The 21,704-nt window shown below is 30.6% G+C and overlaps 1 protein-coding gene across 1 annotated transcript; it reads right to left on the bottom strand.

Annotated features, from left to right (window-relative positions):
* Window positions 1-14,903: 14,903 nt before the first annotated feature.
* LOC107938270 (triacylglycerol lipase 1) lies at window positions 14,904-18,899 on the bottom strand. The gene is made up of 9 exons (XM_016871369.2): window positions 18,497-18,899; window positions 17,949-18,059; window positions 17,405-17,545; window positions 16,870-16,980; window positions 16,632-16,775; window positions 16,509-16,549; window positions 16,300-16,376; window positions 15,634-15,729; window positions 14,904-15,385 (listed from the first exon to the last, which is right to left on the bottom strand). The coding sequence occupies exons 1-9, from the start codon at window positions 18,668-18,670 to the stop codon at window positions 15,063-15,065; spliced, it is 1,218 nt and encodes a 405-aa protein (XP_016726858.1). The 5' UTR covers window positions 18,671-18,899; the 3' UTR covers window positions 14,904-15,062.
* Between the last annotated feature and the right edge of the window lie 2,805 nt (window positions 18,900-21,704).

Genomic DNA, 21,704 nt, shown 5'->3' with positions numbered 1-21,704 from the left:
TTAAAATAAAAAAAAGTCTAGTGTTGTTTATTTTTATGTAAATTTTTCAAAAAACTATTTTTTCATACAACAAAAAATTGAAGTAAATAAGTGAATAAATAAGTGAGTAAATAACTAAAAAATAATTAAAAAGAAGAAGAAGGAAGGAGTGTTTATTTTAGGGTTTTTTGAGAAAAATAGATTTTAGGATTTGAATTGAATGGAAATAGAGTGAAGAAGAAAAATAATTTGGGGTTTGCAATTTGCTGGGGGTTTGATTTGGGGGAGGAATTGGGATTTGGGAAAATAAATCTTTGGGGCTTGGGCATGCGGGCTTGGGGAAATAGAAAATATAAAATGTTTGGGCTTGGGGGAAATTGGGTTTAAGTAAAAGCCTAAAATTTTAAAAAATTAAAAAAATAGTTTATATTTGGTTTATTCGAATTATTCGAGTTATTCAAATTAGAAAATTCAACTGGACTCGAACTTGAAATTCGAAAAAAATTTGAGTTGATTCGATTAACTCGATTAATTCGATTAACTCGATTCGAATAATTCGAAATTCGAAATTCGAAATTTTTTTCGACTTTTTCAAATCGAATCGAATTTTGCTCAACCCTAAATATATGTATATTAGCTCAAAACTGTACATTTTTTAAATGTTTTATTTTCATTCTTTCCATCTCTCCTAGCAAGTACACCTAGGGAAAGAAAATTATGTTTTTATCTTTCTAATTCTCCATCACTTCAATTTTTTTTCCACCATACAAACAAAGCCTTATAAAAAAAGTTAAGCTAATTATAAAAAAAAAAATGCTATGATATCACAAAATTTAAATATATAATTGTTATAATGCATTACTGAATTTATTTTAAAAATAAAACTAATTAAATAATTTGAAAAACAATCCTAAACCATAAATCTAATTCTAAATGTTAAATAATAAAATCTAACAACTACACTTAAATCGTAAACCTAAATTTTAAAATTCCAAAACCTAAAGGTCTGTTTGTTTGGAAGTAGAACATTTTCTGGAAAAGCTTTTCAGCCTTATCCATTGTTTGTTTGGCTGAAAATATTTTCCCAAGAGAAAATCAATTACAAAATATGGGAAAAGAACCCCTTAGTCTTGGAAAATGTCTTACCGATTCTAATTCGGTAAGACATTTTCAGGAAAATTAGAAGCCAACACCGATTTTTTGCTTCCCCTTCCCCTTCCCCCATCTTTGACACCTGATCTTCTGCTTGCCGTCAGCCAACACTGATTCTCAACACCAGACACCGGCGTTCATCAAAGCTTTTACCCATTTTCGCCTTTCGTTGTCAAAATCTGCACTGGCATTCATCTTCTTCTCTCGAAGGTAAGAACAAAAAAAATTGTTATAGGGAAAGGGTGTTGTCTTTTCTGATGTTTAACTTTGGTTTTTCTTTTCTGATGAACCCATTTTTCTTCATTACAGATTCGATCATAGTGCTTATTGTTACTTTAAAATTTATTTACTGAAAGCATTTGTGGATTGCAACGGATGGGTGCACTTTGTGAATATAAGATATTGTGTCTAGTTAAAAGCTGATCTTTGTGCATTTGAATCAAGTGCTTACCATACTCTTCATTCCATGAAGCTTATGGTAATGATTGAGCTAAAAGTCGCTCGAGCCACTTTAAATCCCCAGGCTGTTTACCTTATGGTGGCAACTCATTTAATTCCTATGATGGTCATAATCGAAACATGGAAGCTTATAGAACTGAGGGATGGGATACTGAGAGACGGGGATCTGATTTGCAATCTGGCAATCAGTTTGAATACCATGCCTTCCCTCAAACGTTAGATGAGTTGGAGTTGGAATTTAAGATAGAGGCAATGGAACTTGGAAGAATTCGTGATAAGGAAGAAGATGAAGAGAATTATAAGCATCGAAAGGTAAGATGTTTATCTTGTTTGACTATCGTGTGTGCTTTTGGTGCTAAATGGTTTCTTTGACAAGCCTATATCCTTCTCAGATAAGGTAAAATTTTTTATAACTTAGTTATCAATGTTGGATTGTAACTTTCTGTACTGTTAATTAACTACAATGAACACCACGAAGTTCAAAACTCTAAAGCCGGAAACAGAGGTTTTTGTTCTTACTTTGTTTCTTACTAGAACATATTCCTGGAGTGCTGTGTAGACTTTTTCCCTCTTGCTCATCCTTATAGGGCTAATCTGTATACCCTTAGACTATCTCTGTTTATGGAAAGCCATACATCATTTAGATTGTTTATGGGCTTCTTATGGTGTGGGTTGAATGTTAGAGATAAGTGTGGGTTGAATGTTAGAGATGAGTGTGTGAGGTACTCAAATCCTATGGAAAATTATTCCTCTAGGCTTTATGACTCTTATGGTGAGTTTCAACGTCAGAGGCGTGAAGATTTTGGGAAAGCTTACAATCGGTACTAAATCAATATAATTTCAGTTCTTCTCAAGTGTGGAAGAAGCGTTTCTCTCTCAATTCACTCTTCCACTTGACCTAACTTTAAAAAAAAAATTCTTCCTATTGATTAACTTATATTCTTCCACATTATAAGCCTATTTTTATCAGGTGTGAATACTTTGTCTTCTCTAACTTCTTTTAACTTTTTGGATAATTATTCCAGACAACTTCCTTTCTGCGCTTTTGCTCTGAATCTATCTGGTTTCCTTCTCGTTGGAAAAACATCTGCTTTGACCATGAATGTAGCTAGGGTTGTTAAGGACCGGTTATTAATTGCATTCTCATGGTCTGTCATTAAGGATACCGTCACACCCATCAACTTATTTGGTTATGGGGTTGCACATTTTTGGGTATTGCTTACTATAACCATGCCAAGTTACAGGCTTTGAAGGCTAAAGAAGCAGAGAAGAAAGTTGGATAGCCTGATGAGGAAGGTGAGAGGTTGATTGAGGAAAGGCAAGGTGAGGGATCTGTTAAGTGGAAACTAAACAATCCCATAATTTAGAAACAAATGGGGCAGTTGATTTTTTTCTAGGATATGAAATATGGGAATTGAGGTTGCAAAATAAGGACTAAAGGGTGATAGAGAGGTGTGGATGGATGATTGTGGATGGCTGATAATCAAAAAAGTGTTTTTCTAATGGGCAAAAAGGACAGGATAAAGATTTCTTTTGCTTTTTTGGATGCATTTGAGTTATGGGGTATGCTGCTCTTAGGTCTCCGTTTCCATAAGCTAGTTGTTTTTAATTTATTACATATTTAATTTGATTTATTTATTTATAAATAAATCATTACAATATATGTAAAAATAATTTAAAATATAAATTTATTAATATATATAAATTTATTAATATATGTAAAAACAACTTTTTCGGAAAATATTTTCAGGAAATCTGCCAAACAACATATAATATTTTACACAGATTCATCCAAACACCAGAAAAGTAAGTCATTTCTAGAAAAAGAAATCATTTTCCAGAAAATATTTTACTGGCAAACAAACGGAGCCTAAGTTGCAACTAAAAATCCAAAATCTTAACCCTAACCAAAAACTTAATTTTTTTAATTAAAGTTAAAATATTGTTAAGAAGAATTGGTATAGTTATAAAGAGTATGTAATATTAATTTAGAATTACCAGTGTGTGAAGTGGACCGGGCATCAGACGTATAAGATTGGTGAATGATGCCTCGCTAGCCAAACAAACTTGGAGAACTTTTACCCATCTAGATTCAACTATTTGTTAAATGTTCAAAGTTAAATAGTGTAGAAGTGAAGATTTTCACTCAATCATGAAAGTGTTAGCAATAAGTCATGTATCGTCTTTAATAGCAATAGGTCATGTTTTCTACAACCTTACCAACATGAAGTGTCACATTCAATTTTCTCTAAGTCTGAAAATTAAGGAATAATTGGGGGATTAAATTGAAAGAAGTCAAAAGCTAGCGACCTCTACTAAAAAGTCAGGAAAACTTAGTGATTGATCTTGGATGTGGTTGAGATCCAATTCTGGTTTGATTAGATTAAAACCAGATAGTTCCTTAGTAAGAGACAAAATGATTACCAACGGATGATTTCTATGGGATTGATAATCGAGCGTGAATGGCTATAAATAGTTGGGAAATGACTTCCCGGAAAGACTTATGCTCAAATCTCTTTTACCTTCTGTTCTTCATCTTCTTCCTTGGTTACTTCGAAGAAGAGATAGTTTTGAAAAACTTTGCATAGAGCCGGGATCATGAGGTTTGAGTTAGAAAAATAGAGAATCTAGTAAGCTGGTAAGGTTTGTGTCGAAAAATAATTCTTGACAAACTCAATCAATGACTCTAACCAATCTTTTAAGAAAGATTTCTTGGCAACCTGGAGTATGAAGAACTTCTTAAAAAAAATTATAAGCAAGATTAAATAAAAAAAATCTTCTAAAAAAGAATTGAATATTGCAAAATATAGTGCTTCAAAGAGTGCTTTTATTAAATCAAATAATCCAACGTCATACCTAATGAATAACGAAGATGTCTTTATATAGACTAGCTAATTACATTAAAAGTAAAACTTGTAAGTATCATAAAACTTTAATTAATCTGCAAAAGAAGTAGTTATGATGGAACTAAGTTCTCTTGTTAAGTAAAAAATATAAAATTTCTAAACAACTTAAAATACTTATATCCTAAATTCAGAATAAATAAATGTTAAAAATATAAAATTTAATAAATAAAATATTGGGCTAATGTATAATCAAATTTAAGCTTTAAAATCGAACTCAATATGATTTAAACACAAATCAAAGCTTGAGATTCGTAATTTCCAATAATAATCTATCCAGAAATTCTACTCACATAACCTTCACTAAAACGATCATAACTTGAGCTCCCGAACTTAAAATAAGATGATTCAAAGTGCGATTCGAAGTTAAAAAATAGATATTTCTTCAGTCAATAGACATCTCGATCCAGAAATACTTAGATCCTATCAAAAAATGAGTTGTAAGTCAACTGATTTTTCAAACGTTAAAATTAGTAGCGTTGGTGAATTTAATTTAATAAATTTAATCTCATTTGTATATGTATCAATATTTAAGTTAGGAAAACATTCATGCATCATTACATCTAACATTGAACGTTGGCATGGCATTGCATCCCACATAAGAGAATAGACTTGGTAGTTAAATAAACAATTTAACAGAAAGGGAAGTGTTATAAATCCTGACATTGATTAAAGAACACTCTTTTAACTCACACTTTCATTATAAATATGTGTACATAAATTGAGGAGCTTATAGTTAAGTTATGTATATAATATCATTTATAAATGATAAAACTATAAAAAAAAAGAGATATAAATAAATAATGTTGATATAAATGAGAGGTTGGTTTGGTAATATTTCAAAACCTTCTTAATTGTTTATGATTATTTGGTGGAACTCTCTAATTTGAAAAGATAAAGACTTTTTGAATGAGGCACTTAGCCACCTTTTCTTGGCCTATATATAGACACCTCAATTTTGAGTTGAGACATCCAATTCAAGTGAAAAATCTATTTAGTACAATCTTTTCATTTTTCCTTAAGATAATATATATCAATATTCGTATTTACAAGAATTCAAAGGTGCAGGAAGAATTATTTCATATGATAATAGTATTTTTGGACCGTTTTGCATATGAAGGAAGAAAACAGCTATTCTTAAAAAAGTTTTATGAGAACGCATTATCTCATTTTTCCAATTTTTCAAATCCAAAAATTTACAACAAAAGAATCACAATTTATTTTTAATGTGAATACTACAAAAGGATAGGGGAGAGGTGTTCCACCTATGTGGCTTACAAAGGAGATCGGCATATTGGATTTCAAAGCTCCACTGGGCAACAAGTTGAAATTATTTATATCCACTGTTTACAGCTTAACTTCAATATGATATGGAAAGAGAGATACAACATATTGGTCAACCAAGCGTAGCTACTCTACCACACTCGAAGTGGTTGGTAGCTTAAAGGAGGTAGTAAGTGGGGACTTGCAAGGATAATGAATATCGTTGCTGATCAAGTAAACACAAAGCTCCATGCAACATGGGTACTGCATAGTGTGTTGAACGAATTAATTTACACCCGTTTTCTTGATTCATTGTTTGATTTCTGATTTGTTTTGCAGGTAGTGTGCAGTCCTATTATCTATACATGCACAGTTTCATATGTAGCAAATTTTTTCTTCTTTAACATATGAATTCAATATATCCAAACAAAAATGTGCAAGTTCAAATCAATTAGATTGTTACTAATCAATTAGATAGCATATCTACTATTTGAGAGCGCTTTTTTTTTTCCTATTTTTTTATTTGTTACATTAGTCTAGTGTACGATGAAATGAATACGAGACATATATATACACAAAATATGATTATCATACATGTAATTATCAAGTAAATATTGATATATATTGGACAGGATATTAATATTCAATATTTGAGTAACATAGAAAAAAAAAGATACCTGTTTCTAATATTTCTAGTTATTTAATAAGAGAAAAATGAAGAAGGAATTTACAAAGTTGATAGGCTAGATTCTAGAGCCGTATGCGACTGAAAAGGGTGAAGTCCCCCTCTTCCGAGGTTGGTGGTGCAGGAAGTTAGGGACAACCCTGACTTGGTGGTTCACAAGATTTATGCCCTGGGCCACATGAGCTAGGTCCACCATGAAGAGACCATGAGCCCTTCATTTCTCCCATCAAGGTTCCCAATTTCATTCCTCGGGCTCTGGTTGATTGAGCTGCCATTACAGCATCATCAGTCTTGAAGATGACAAGAATGCTCAAGACGAAGACAAGAAAAGCAATAACCTTCACCAAACATAGCTTTCCACCCATTGTTTTTTGTTAGAAGATGATATATATACAAGCAGTTTGGCTGGTTTTACATGATATATATCTGTGTGTGTGGTGTAACGGGTAAGCCATAAGTGGGCAATATATATATATTGTTCACCAAGTCGTAGTATATTTTCAGTATGAACATATCACAGAGTTCGATTTAATGAGTTTTATGTGGAGTTCCGTAATAATCACGTCTAAACGGACCATTTTAAAATTATTATATTATTTTTATATTTGTAGTAAATGACAATGAACCACACACTAATAACTCATTAAAAAATTTAAACAATTAAGTAATTAATATTTAATTAAATTTGTTTATAGATACACTACATAGTTCACTGTCAATACATTGAATATAAACCCACTTAAAATTATGAAATTTAGATGTGATGAAGTGCTTAATCCAAAAAATGTGGGTGTTATATAGTAAAAAAATCTTATGAAAAAAATGTGATTTGTTATTTTTAATGTTCTTCGTTATGGTAAAAAATTAAAATATCTATTTTAAACATAATTTTGAAGTATAAAATAAATTAATTTAAATTGTATTTAAAAAATTAATTACCTTTTAAATAATTTAATTTAAATTCAATATAAATTAGCTATTAAAATTTAATAAATTTGCATATTATGAATGATCCAATTAAAAAAAAAAGCCATGAGAGAAGCACATTTAGAGCAGAAATTGACATATTTTGAAGATTTGAGTGAGACTACTGTGGTGATTGCAATTAAAACTATGCTACAATTAAATGGCATCGGAAGTGTCGATGAAAATGGTCTGATTTTAAATGGTGAGGTGATTTTTTTAAATTTAATCTTTATTTATTGTTTAATAATTCTTGCTGTTAAATTTTGTCATTAATTTTTACATTATTTGTAAATTGTAGGTTTAATTCTTATATTTTAATTTGATTGTTTTTAGTTTTTGTACTTTATGAATTTTAAATTTTTAGTCCTAACTAAATAGTATCTATTAAATTTATTAAGTTTTTTTATTTTCAAAAACTAATGTGACATATATATTATCACATATATAATGTCATGTCAACTTGCTATATCCACATATCATACATAAAAAAAAAGTCAGTTATGAATTTAAAGACTGTGATTTTTATCAAGACTAAAATTTTAAAATTCAAAAAAATATAGAAACTAATAAATGATCTAACTGTTAAACACGGGCTAAATCTAAAATTTTAGACATGGTACAAAACTAACATCAAAATTTAACCAAATAGAATTAATTTCTACCATTTGATCAATACTAGAATTTTAAATTTTAAAAAAATACATGAATTATGATTGACCAATTCAAAAAGTACAAAATTAAAATTAACAAAATTAAAATATATGAACTAAATTCACAACTTATACAAAATAGAGGGAGTCATAGCAAAATTTGACATATTTGTTATATAAGATCATTGGCATTTTTGTTGTATTAGATATCGTAAGAATAAGATTAGGACCAGGGTCTTGGTATTTGGTCGCCTCCATAAACTTAAAACAAATTATTGAAGAGGGCGACCAACCTCTATTCCACAAATCAACCTTTATTGTTGGATGTAGTTAGGGGCTGGAAGGGGTTGGATGTCCTAAAATAGGAAATTTTTTAATTAGGTTTTTTTTAAAATTTTAAATAAATAAAAGTGAAATTATACTTTTAATTTTATGAAAATTTAATTTAATTTTTTAAAAATTATACTATTAAAATAGTAAAATTATATTTTTATTATTATAAAAATTATAATTTAATTTTAATCCTTTTAAAAAAAATTCTAATTTTGCCACTGTTGTTTGGTAAAGTTGATAAAAATGAAGTCCATCATACCTTTTAGAATTTAATGGCACCAAAATTTTTTGCAAAATGGGAAGTCAGAGAGTTTCTACAAAAGGCAACAGACATAGGTATAGTTTCCTTCTAATTTAATTTCCCTGTAATAATTTTCAACCAAGAAAAGGCGGGTTCCTAAATCTTTTTGACTTATTGTAATGACCAAACAGAGAGCAGTATTTTGGTAAAATTCTCTAATTCTATCATTTGGATCATCAAGCTTCATTTAAGGATATTCAACACATAAAGAAAAAAAAAACACCCTTAATATGCAAGTGTTTTTAAGACGTGATGAGCTCCATATTTATTATCGATTTCCTATCTCAAATTACGATGCTTTTTCTTATTGAAAATTGAGTAATGAGTTGTGATGCTTCAATCTCAAGTTATTGCTATTTATAATTACAACCATATTCTCTCACATATTTGCCATAGATTTGTGAACATGATCATGTGCAATATCATTACTCATACCTCGAGCTTAATGCCACAAACTCAAGTCTTAATAAAAAAAAAAATTCTGGAACCTTTGATTGTATTGTTTGAATAATAGTTAATAGTTAATCAGTTTTCATATTTGAGTTTTAATGAATAATAAATAATGAGAAATTTCGTGATAAATTAGAATATAATATTCTATTAACTTTGAAAAGAGAAATTTGAACTTTTATAGTTATTTATATTTATTTTTATAAATAAAGCATGATGAGATTTAAACTTGGGTCATTAAAGTTCATAATGATATAATTTTATCATTTCAACCAAAGACTTATTTATTTATATATAAATTTGTATAAATATAGTTAAATTTTAAAATTAGTAAGTTTAATAATTTAATATGATTTTTTTATACAATTAAGATTCGAACCTAAATTTTAAAAATGATAAACACCCCGTCAATAAGTCACAGTTTAGAGTCAATTTGATGATTATATTTCTATATAATTGTTATTTCTATCCATAATCGTTAAACTTTTAAATAAATCATGAAAAAATATAGATTGATATCAAGTGTAACCATAGAACAGTAAAAGTTTTGACAAAGCAAGTTTGAGTGGAAACAGAAGTCGAATAGCGGCAACCATGCTTAAATGTCCAAAATTCATGATAAGTTGAATGCTTTCATAGCTGGTTAGCTGTGCATCCTCCACTTAGTTTTGAAAATGACATATATCCTCCTACTTTGGTTTAACTTTCACGTAATATATATGGCAAACTAATTCCACTGTTTAATCTTAACACTGTATGGGGGATTACACAATTGCTCACTCAATTTCACAAATGCATTTAGCGGCCAAAACCCTTTGTTTCTGCATAACGACAGAGAAATCAACATCAGATTTTACGAAAGCTTCGACGACCAATACGTTAGATTTCTTTTGAGCGTTTCCAATATTTAAACTCCCCAAGCTAACGGTGATTAATTTCAATCAATAACATTAAAGATCCCTTGTTTTCATACGGTATTTAAGGCAGACTTCAATTGTCAAACCATATTCATGTTAGCTCAAAGCATACAGTTCCAGTTTTGCCCAATATATAATCCATCAACTTTTGTTGATTTCTACTTATATCTCCTATTATTATATAGAAACCAAATGGGCTGAACTCTTAAAAGAGCTCGCTGATCACATGAAGATAGCATGTTGCCAGGATTGGACGGTGGATAGGTCTCCTCGCCATCTGTCAGGAAACAGTATGAGAGTTTTGGTGCCTTTACTGACAAGGCACCATTGTCATCGCAGCCATGTTCACCAATATAAGGGACCAATGTGCCCTTTCGACATCTGTGAGAAGAATAAGGAGTCTGATTCAAACCCGAAAATAATTTTAATTTCTTTGTGCCCCCGAATTGGGATTATATTTGCATTGAAATTCGAAAGCTTAATTAATGTTGTGGTTTAAGGACTAAATTCGTGCTCATCCTTTAGTGGTGATGGGTCAATTATCTGCATGTCAGCGTCAGGCTGTTAAATACATGTATATTTAAAGAAAATGGAATTTGATTGTTAAAAAAGCCAAAGATTAAGGAGAAATAACTATGAAGAATGGACACGGAAATAAACACGTAATAAGCGTACGACACAATACGAACACAATGACATAATAATTTTTTAAAAATGAGGACACGAATACAATAATAAAAAAATATATAAAAATATTAAAATGGGAAATAAGCAAAAAAAACATAAGGATGAAATTGAAATGTTAAAAATGGTAACGTGCAGCGAAGACAAATTTTTTCTCAAATAAGCTATTTACTTTTTAATATTTATTTTATTTTTATTCTTTTCGAACAAAATTTAAAACTTTATATCCAACTCAGTATTTTAAATTAATTTACAAATAGCTTAAGATAGGACTTTGGGCTGTCCACAATAATAAGTGAAAAAAGCTTCAAATTTATCTAAGAAAAAAAAAATCTTTCATCTCTTTTAACGAAAACCTTAAAACTTTCAGGCTTAAAAAACCTTTCATTTCCTTCCAGGAAAAAGAATCTTACAGGGGAAAAAAAATTCTAAAACTCTTCTTCCCCTTTCATTCTCATCAACTGTAGTTTTTCAATCTAGGGCCTCTATCTATTGTGACCGTCTCCGTTTTTAGACACATGTATTGTGATCATGTCAGGACCGTATGTAATCCTTTTATATATATTTATATATATATCCAGGCGTGTTCGACACGTGTCTATGTCCAACACACATACAACACTAGTACGAGATGAGCCGTGTCCGTGCTTCCTAGAAAGATGGATACTGAACAGCTGGCGGAAGTAGCAGACTTTTCTCTTTTTGTGGGGTCTCTTTGGCAATTTCACTAACGAGATGGAAGGAAAACTTGTGATTGTGCACCATTTCTCAAGTCTACGCCTACAAATAGTGTCTGCAAAAAGGACAAATGTAAAAGTCTACAAAACCACAATCTGGATTTCATCAATAACAGGGAAGTTTTGAAGGTAATGTTCACAACTGACAACAGCGGGTAATTCTTTTATTAGAGGTGAGGTAAATAATTAGTCACAAAATGTGCGAGTAAAGATCGAATATTCAATCACATAATTAAGAGAGGTTGTGTGAAACCACTATTTGAACGCTACTGTCGCCAAAACTGCCTAATATTCAAGCCAAAATAAGACCAAGTTGGAATCTTTTAGGTACAAAGGAGTGAAGGACATCCGGGAATGATAATTTCTTATTGCAGTGATTCGAACATAGGCTTGCTAGGTTTCACCATGAACCATAAAGACGCAGCCCCAGGGCCACAGAAATCATGAGAAAGACCTTGTAAATGTGGTGATAGAGACTGATACCTTGTGACCGGTTCCAACCCTTATCTTAAAGGGGAGCGGAGCACGTAATCTGAGTGTAATAATTTGATTCTTTGAGAACAAAGTTCCCCATTTTGACTTAGATTCATTTGTGCCATTATTGCCGACCAAACTGATTTATAAGTTCACTGCCATTGAACCTAAGCCGATGGCGGCACATCCTGAAATTGAAATTGACACATGGTTGATTCTTACATTTGTACTGGCATTGCCCTATGTATATAGTCAAATAAACAAGGTCACCACTAGTATCAAATGCCAACAACAGCTTAAATACTATAAATAGAGAATCTGACAATCATTCTTATTTGGGAAAGATTCAGACTTAAGAACACTAGTTTCAGAAGTTATGAAGATACGAAAATCATTCATCATTTCATTTTTGCTTCTTCTTTCTCTCCTGTTGAGTTCTATGAAACCTGGAGCAGAGGCAAGGGGACTATTGAGGGATTCAAAGTGGCAGTACAGCAATGGTCGTAAAAAGATTCAAAAGGGTAGATTTAAAGGGATGTTTCTTCATGCTGTGAAGGTTTCAGGGCCAAGCTTGGGTGTTGGACACAGATACAATAATCTTCAAAGCATTGAAGTTGAGAAATCTGGTCCCAGCCCTGGAGAGGGACATAAGTAAGTGGACGGGGCAGTGTAAAACAAGTGACTACAATGTAGATTCATTTCTTTTCCCTCTTCCTCTCTTTCTTAGCTTGTATAGTCAAGTGCATATCTCTGCAAGACTTAAGCAAAGGAGGCTATTTTAGTTATTCTGCAATTGTTTCTTCTTGGGGCAAATGCCTAAGTTGTCGGCACCAAGTGCCCTCCAACGTAGTTTTCGTACCTGCTTCTGACTGCTTTGTATCTTCTCTCACTTCTTTTCTCTTTTCACCATTTAATCAAATATAATAGTTAACATTCTTTTGTTTTTCTTTAATCAGTTTTTGTACTATTTTCAAAGTGATTCTCTAACAAAAATAATGTCTTCTTCCAAAGTGAGTTAATAGGTATGCATTCCATTTATTTAATTGAAAAAAAGATAAAAATTAATAAAGAATTTCTAAATTTCAAAAATACAAAAAATTAACAGTCGGTATTAATTGAAATAAGTCAAAATAGTCAAAACACATCAAAATTTTAACTGAATCAGAATATAAATTACTTTATATTGATTTAAAATCAAAATGATACATACCACGATATCGACTACCATGATATTTATCTTCTTTTACATTGAAATGTGATACATTTAAAGAATCTAATTCAGTGGCTGACGATTGCACTTTTATGATTTTTTAAAAAGTATATATTAAACTTAAAATTTGTTAAAAAAAAACTAAAAGGTGAACACTTTTATGATTTTTAATTTTTTTATAATTTAAATAATTTTTATAATTTTTAATAATATTTTTATAAATATAAATTTTATCATTTCAAAATATTATAAATAATTAAGTGTACAAATTCAAATGAAATTAGGCAGCAGGTTGATTCTAAACTTCAATATGTAAATATTTTAAAATAATTAATTTTATTTTAATTTCTTTTTTTATATGGATAACCATGTCAACTTCCATTTTCTAACTTAGTGACCATTATCGGTCATGTCGATGGTCCCATTAGAAACTAACAACCTATGTTAGTCAACAAGCTAAATTATAAGTTAAAGATTTAATTGAGAGTAAAAAATTAGGAGAGACTTAATTGATATATATATATATATTAAAATTTAAGGAAAATCCTTTTTATAAATTGTATCTTATAAGTATTAATAATTTTAACAAAATCTCCTGCAGAAAATGATTATTTGTACAGAATATTGATGGAAAATCATTTTTTAAAGTAAATATTAATCGAAAAATATTTAAAATTAATATTTTTATTTTTTTTCAACATTTCGATTTTCTTTTAGAATCTTAAAATATTCTTTAAATATTATATGATTTTTTTTATTTTTTTTAATATTTTTAATATTTTCTTCAAAACTATGAATTTTTTTATTAAAATTTTAAAACCCTTTATAATGTTAGGAGTTTCAATTTTTTTTTACTATTATATGAATTTTTACGAATTTTTAAAATTCAACAAATCGTTATTAAACACATGTTATGCATAAATAAAATTAACTAATGCCTATTTCAAAAAAAGAAAAATTAACTAATGCCGATTTCAATTGTATTTCTTCTCACTTTTAAATTTTAAATAATATAAGGATTAAATTGCTTTATTTTTTGACTTTCAAATAGTTGGGTTATTCAAGCAAGAGTATATGAAGTATAATTTTCTTATTTTTCTTTCCTAAAAGCCTTCATTTTCTGTATTTTAGTAATTTCTATCCAAGCATCGGGTTGGAAGAAAGATGCAAAGCAATTAGAAAGAAGAGAACTGAATTTGATGCAATCAATATTATGCTATAATTCAAATCTAATAAAAATAAGTAGAAACAAATGAAATCAGTTTCTCTTTACATATCAAAATAACAATATAAATATGGGACTGAATGGAACCCACATTCCATTGAAGGCATACATAGGGGAAAAAAAAAATCTATTATGCCAACCTTGGAGATGAATGAAGCACATGAACTATGGCCGTTCCGAGGTTGCCCCTCGCTCCATGCTCTTCTAATGTAACAAACTGTCCTTAACAAAGAAAACACTTCTGAGATCCGCAGTTAGATTATAACTTCGATCTTCTGTCATAACTTCTGCCAAGGTTTCTTCGCTCTGCAGGCTCGCTCCAACAATGATGGTATCTTCAACCAAGCTTGCCACCCCTGTCAAAACGACTTGCCTCAACATCCATTCCAAGGAAATGGGTTAAATTACCAGTGTCTGCACAATATACTACAATTAAAAGATAAGAAGCAATCCGCCACCCCCCCCACCCCGGGCCCAATTTCTAGCTGGTCCTTTCACCAATATTTCAAGGCTCATAATAAACCATCTTTCTTAGATCTTATTGATCATGAAGTAATATGAGAGGAAATAGGGGTGAACTTTACAATATACATGCACACAAGCAATTAGTTAAGTACATTTGAATACTATAGCCTATACGTTATATGACAGAACATAGAAAGCAGTCAGAGTCTTTAATAACTGCTTGACTTTTCCAACGACCTGAAAAACCCGATCATATGGTTATATATGTCTCTATTTGCTTTTACGCTCAAAAGGAAGTCTATGTGACCATAATTATCGAGATAAAGCAACTCTGGTTTTGACGATAATTCCTCAAGAGTGCGCTGCACATCCGTTGCATCTGCTAAGGCATCATTTCCTCCATAACTCATCCATATTGGCAATGACTTTGGTATGTTGTTAAGATCAAATGCTGGCGGTTTAAACTGTCCATATATCAGTAAGTTTTTCAGGACTCCATAATCATACTGGGAAAATGTACCCTGACGGATCACTGCCATTTAAAAAAAAGACAACAGTTTTAGCAAAAGAAATCATACAGCATTAACATATATTCAAATGAATTCTAACGGAAATGAAAGAAAATTAAAAATTATTACAGCTTGAAAAGTAATATACATATTTCAGACGCTAATATAGTCCAGAATGAGGAATTTGTAAAGACACAAGTCCATTGGGTTGGTTAAACACACAGAGAAATAGAAATGAAAGGCAAATAAAAGAAGGTAGATGGAAGCATACTCTGGAAAAGATGGCGTAAATTCTTCACCGATGATGGGTGTGGCTCATATTCCAGATAGAAATTCATCCGAGTTTTATTAAAGCAGCAATTTTGCCCTGCAATGTCATCTTGTCAAACACCTTCCAATTTAATAGTAAGATCCAAATATTTTCATTATCGGTGTCAGATTTTTTAGTTTCAGAGTGCTTGGTAACTTTTATGAAGTCAAAATTTAAAAGCTGCTCTTGAAGCTAAAAGTTCATGCAACCTTAGCAAAACAAATGGCATCTCTTCCAAGCTTCAAGACAGGAAAAGAATACACTCTTCTATTATATTTTATATAATTTTATAATTCATATAAAATATGGCTTCAAAACTTTAACACCCTGCCAGGGGCAATTCTCTGTTCAGCTAAATGTAGTACAATATCCTACATTAAATCTGAAGCAGAGCGAAAGACCCACTTTTAAGGCATAATTTCAACTTTCAAGTCAAGCATCGAATGGGAAATATTAACCAAGCCTGAAAGCTTTGAGGTAGATCACTTATACAGTTCATTGCATAAAAAGAAAATAGCAATAAAAATGAAACAGCATACTGAACCAACAAAAATGGTGCACATCCGTTTGTGTATTTATACCGATATTCGTATCTGTATGAGTAAATATAGAAGAGGCGAAGAAAACCTGTTATAGAACTTAGAAAATCAGTACAATCCACGTGGTCATCACATAAAGAATCCACAAGGTTAACCAACACATCACTGCAGTTAAAATAAAAACATATAATGCCATTAAACCACTAAATTTAAAAAAAGTCAATCAACACCTTCATAACAGGGAAATAGATATGGGGAAAAAACAGAAAAGCTAAAATGATATAAGTATTAGCCAACCTTCTGAAATTCAATTGATGTAACCCCAAAGCAAGAACCATCTGCCAGAAAAGAATGTCTAAGAACATCATAATGGCCAAAACTGATTTTACTAGGTAAAACAACAATAATGACAAGTTATACCTGATCCAGATGCATTGCAACCATTCTAAGTACAAGTGGAGCGCTGACATGTTCCAAATAAGATATTGGAGACAAAAGAGCAGCAGCTTCAACCATTTCCACTATGTCTGGCTGAGTGAGAGCAGCCAAAGACATTATTGTGCCCTGTCATTAAAAAGCATTGGATAAGTAACCTAAAAAGGTCATCAGCAAAAGCCAGGAAAACCATGCTCTAGGTATATTATAATGCATGCAGGACCTGTGAATGTCCAACAATAAAGATTTTGGAGCTGGTAATTGCGTGTATGTAGTGCAACATTTCTGCAAGATCATACAAAGCTAATTCCTGCCAACTCCACTCCCAAAATTCCTGCAAGAAAAGCCAATAGTTTTCGAGTCTATGAGATACTACCAGTCAACCTTGACATAGATTATATTAGGATATAGATGCACCAGGAAACCCTTACATTGTTAAGGAGGGAAAAAGGAAAGAAAATAATGGAGAAGAGGGTGTTACAACTAGCATATTGCATACTAAGCTATGAAACTGGATTTTGTGGTACACTAAACAAAGATGCACAAACATTGAAAATAAGCCATGTGGACATAAAACACACACAGCCAACTAAGTTGGACACACAAATTGCATAACAAAAAAAAAAAACTGATACTCATGCAACCAACGTCTAAGGTAGTTTAAGTTATCCACATTAAAAACAGAATAACTAATCCATAAATATTGCAAGATGAATTCTAGCTAAGAGAAAGAGGCATTCTGTATGGAGTTCGCCTACCTTGTCTGTATCTAATAAAGATATGTGTCCATGGCTCCAACGTGTTCCACGAACATTTCCAACCCACACATCAAAACCCTGGTCTGCAAGGATGAAGCCCAACGACTGTTCAGTGGAATCCAAAAACCATGCATCACCTGCCTGTTTAGTATATCAAAGTAGTATCAAATCAGTATAAAATCCTATCAACGTAAAACAAATACATGCATATACAAAATTACAGTCCTGGAGAATATAAACAGAGATAACATATAATCTTCCAAACAGAAAGCACACAATCTCATTTGCTTTGTTATTTATTGCAACAACCACTAGATCAAGGATTTTGTTTTAGAAAAAAAAAAAAAGGCATCTTTCAGCATGCATTTTCACTGGAAAAACAAAGGGGGAAAAAGGAACAAGAGAAATTTCATACAAGTAAATCAATAACTAGTAGCTGGTAGGATCAAGACACATTAGAAGACCTTACATGAATAAGATACATAATAACAGCTAAATAACTCTGTTATTTGAAAAAGTTGTTTCAATTAAATGGGGAATTTACCATGAATAATCCATGCTGAAGCAGAACAGGATGACCTTGCTGAACTTTAAGATCCCCAGAACGAGATGAGACGCGTTGGAGAGCTAATAAATAGCCATCCTTAGTTTGAATCTGAAAGAAAATTAGTAATAAACCACAAAATTAAAAGGAAACTTCAATTTCAGTTACCAAACAAGAAAGCAACAAAATTTAACTAGAGAACCCTAAAGTACTGAAGTAAGCAGATTTCAGAAAACTTTCTACAAATCATTAAAAAAGAAACTTTAAAAATTTATGAAAAGGGGATGAAAGAAACAGCAGAAGAAATTCTATAAATTAAGGACACTATCGGTACAACGGAAATGAGGGAAAAGGAAAGGTAAACTCCGTCTCTGCAGTCCCTTCCAAAAACAAACAAAAAATGCATATTTTGCTTTGATTGCTTCTTTTATGGCTCAAAACATAATAGTCCTTTACTATTTTTCCCTCATTATCATTTTTTCCCGGTTTCTTAGCGGCCAAAAGAACCTTGACAAGAATAATAATAGAAAGGGAGGGAGAGAGAGTACAGTGTGTTCAGTGCAGAAATAACCATTGGGCTCGATAAGCTGGGCGCAGAGAGAGTCGGCGGAGAGAGTTAGGCCGGGATCGGACGAATTTCCGGTAACATCGGCGTCGGAAAGAAATAAAGAGTGGAAAAAACAAAGAAATGGAAGAAGAAGAAACGCCGGAAACTTGTCCATCTCTCTGAATGGGGAGTAGTTGAATGATCGGGACTAGAGTGCCACACACTCTGTTCACCTTATCATAGCTTTCATGAATTTTAACCATTAAATAAATATAAAAGTTTTCTACTCCTTTCCAATTTTATTCTCTTTAACTTAATAGACTTCACAAAATTTAACTCACCCTCAGATCTTTCCGTAGCAGCTCCATTTTTTATTCTCTTTTGTAATTTTGTGGCCCGTGATCCTGTCGTCGGAACCATTAGATCATGTCCTTTTCTAATAATTTACTTCAGTTTTTAACCTTTTAACTTTTGTGTTCTTTTTTCAAAATAGGACGTTGCATCAATAGTTACTAGCAATTAATATGTTTTTTATTTTCATAATAATAAATTTAGTACTATTAATTTGATCTATATTTAAAAAATATTAAATATTTAAAAATTAATCTTAATTTTAAAAAGTTTAAAAAATACATAGAAATTCAATAATTTTGAAAAGGGAAAATTATTTAAAAATTCATTTTTTGATAAAATATATAATATTTTTAAAATATTTGTATATTGTACGCGATACAAACATAAATAGTAAATATTGGCCACGAATTTTAAAATTATTTCATAGTTGTGAAAATCAAACTCTCAACTATTAATTGAAGTAGAAAATACCGTACTATCTCACTTAAATCCCGAAATATCAAGATAAAGTTACTTTTTAAACAAAAACAAATATTAAAACAAAATTTTGTTGTATCTCTAATCTTTAACTGATCTACACCCCCAAAATTCTGGTGCTAATCGTTGCAATCCCAAACCCCAAAAAGTGGCAACCCATCTCACCAGTACTAAATTACTTCCCATTATCCTCCCTTACCCACCTTTCAAAACATAATTTACATACAAGAACAACATTTTGGGCTTAGCATTTGCTGCGCTGTGAAATGTTGTTTTCTGTCATACCTATACCACATTTAATTCAGATGTGAAGTGCAAGCGAAGAACCCATCAAAATCCCAGGTAATGTTTTCTCTGTCTTACCTATACCACATTTTAATCCAGAGGTGCTACCAATGGCTGCTCCTGTGGCTGCAAGAATTGGGGGCTTTGTCAGTTTTCTAAGGGTAATTAACTTTGCTATGGCAAAGAGGAAAGGTTGAACTGTTATACTCCTAAATAATTTTCTCTTGTCCACTCAAAATGTAAAAGTACACTTATCCCTCTTTGTAACATATTTATTTGTCTGTTTAATTTTTATCAGTTATAGAAAGGTGATTGCTAGACATATATAATAGCATATTGTTATAGAGAAATAATCGTTGTAAACTTATCATAGGATTTATATATTGAATTTTCATCAAATAAAAAAAATGAAAATTATGTTAAAAAAAGAATATGATCAAATCGACAATTTTAAAAGATTCATAACATTCATGAAATATAGCCTTTATGCATATTTGATTTTATATTCTTTCACCTGATTAATTATAAAATTTTTAAATCTAACAAGTTCAATTAATCAATATCAGTTATCAAATTAAATTAATTAATTTATCATAAGTTACTAAATTCAAGTAATCAATTTATAAGTTTATGGTGTTTTAAATTCATACTAGAATATTTAATTAGAGAACTTAATAGTTTATTTAATTGATATATTTAATTACACTCATTGAATATTATTTTCATTTAATAAAATATAATTAATAGATTTTCACGTGAAATTTAATCATTTTATCAAAATAATATTTTAATTAAGATCAGTTTTATTTAATAAATGATTATTAATAGGCTTGCCTATATGAAATAATTATAGTTTTACTTAAAAAATTAGACAATATGTTGTTATAGACAACTAATTTAATAAATAATGTATTTCATAATTATAGATGTTATAAGTGAAAAGTTATTATAGAGAGTTAAAATAAAACATAAAAAAATCGGTTCTACTAGAAACTTGATTGTTATAATGGAATGTTATTATAGCAAGTAGCTGGCTATATCATGAGCAAGTACAGTATCGATGGACATATAATTTTTTACAGGAACTAATATGTATCGGTATCGGTCTACTTTGGTGCATCATTTCAGACTAATTGCTTTTTTTTAAATATTTAATATATGTAAAAAATACTTATAAATATTAAAAATATTTAATATATGTATAAAAAATACTTATAAATTGTAACACCCTTCGCCCAACCCAGTCGTCGAGCCTGAACTACAGGATGCTACTACTGTTACTAGAACAATCACATACAATTCATAGTCATTAGTTCAATAAAACATCAATTTGTATCATACTTCCATGTATAACATGATTTACAAACAAAACCGAGATTTAATCGAGCTTACGAAAGCTCCCAAGTTGACCCGAACATGAATAAGTACCATTTTGAAAGCTTTTCAAAATTTAACAATATGTACCGATACCCACAACAGGTACCGATACTATTTTCAACTTCGATGTCTCAAAAATCAAAGTAAAATTTACAAGTATCGATACTTTGAATAAGGTACCAAATACCCCTATAAGAAGCATCGATACCAAATTCATTATAGATACTATTTTAACATTCTACCATTTTTCAAAATTTGAACACAAGTCAATTTGTATCGATACCTTTATAGAGTATCAATCCTTGAGAATAAGTATTGATACTTTATATTGGTATTAATACCAAATTGACATTCTTTCGATTTTTAATCATGGTAATTTGATAAAGTACCAATACCTTAATCCATAGTATTGATACTTTTTACCAAATGGTAAAAAATCTCACATTTTGGTACTTTTACATGCTCAAGCCAAGTTAAAAATCAAATGGTACTTATAGGCATACCTCAAATCTGCATATATCCAATTGAAAACATACTAAATACTACAACTCAGCCAAATCCAATCAACTACACTAATATGCCTCAAATGGCAATCAAAATTGCAATTTCTATCTATGCAACTCATGCCAATTGGACCACAATTCAATACATACCAATTTAATCTATTAATCAAACATACAAATAACCATTTCCAAGTTCAATCATGTAACACCCCC

The sequence above is a fragment of the Gossypium hirsutum genome, chromosome A12 (genome assembly GCF_007990345.1).
Source record: "Gossypium hirsutum isolate 1008001.06 chromosome A12, Gossypium_hirsutum_v2.1, whole genome shotgun sequence".
In the NCBI taxonomy this organism is placed as follows: Eukaryota; Viridiplantae; Streptophyta; class Magnoliopsida; order Malvales; family Malvaceae; genus Gossypium; species Gossypium hirsutum.
Note: the sequence above shows the minus strand (reverse complement) of the source record. Positions and strands in the feature narration are given on the sequence as shown.

What these genes read in the sequence shown, in the direction of transcription:
- LOC107938270 (XM_016871369.2), bottom strand. Translation starts at nt 18,670, where the DNA reads ATGGACAAGTTTCCGGCGTTTCTTCTTCTTCCATTTCTTTGTTTTTTC. An exon ending in TTCAGCATGGATTATTCATG is followed by an intron (nt 17,546 to 17,948) that starts GTAAATTCCCCA and finishes TATACTAAACAG; the next exon opens with GCAGGTGATGCATGGTTTTT. An exon ending in CATCAATTGAATTTCAGAAG is followed by an intron (nt 16,377 to 16,508) that starts GTTGGCTAATAC and finishes TTTTAACTGCAG; the next exon opens with TGATGTGTTGGTTAACCTTG.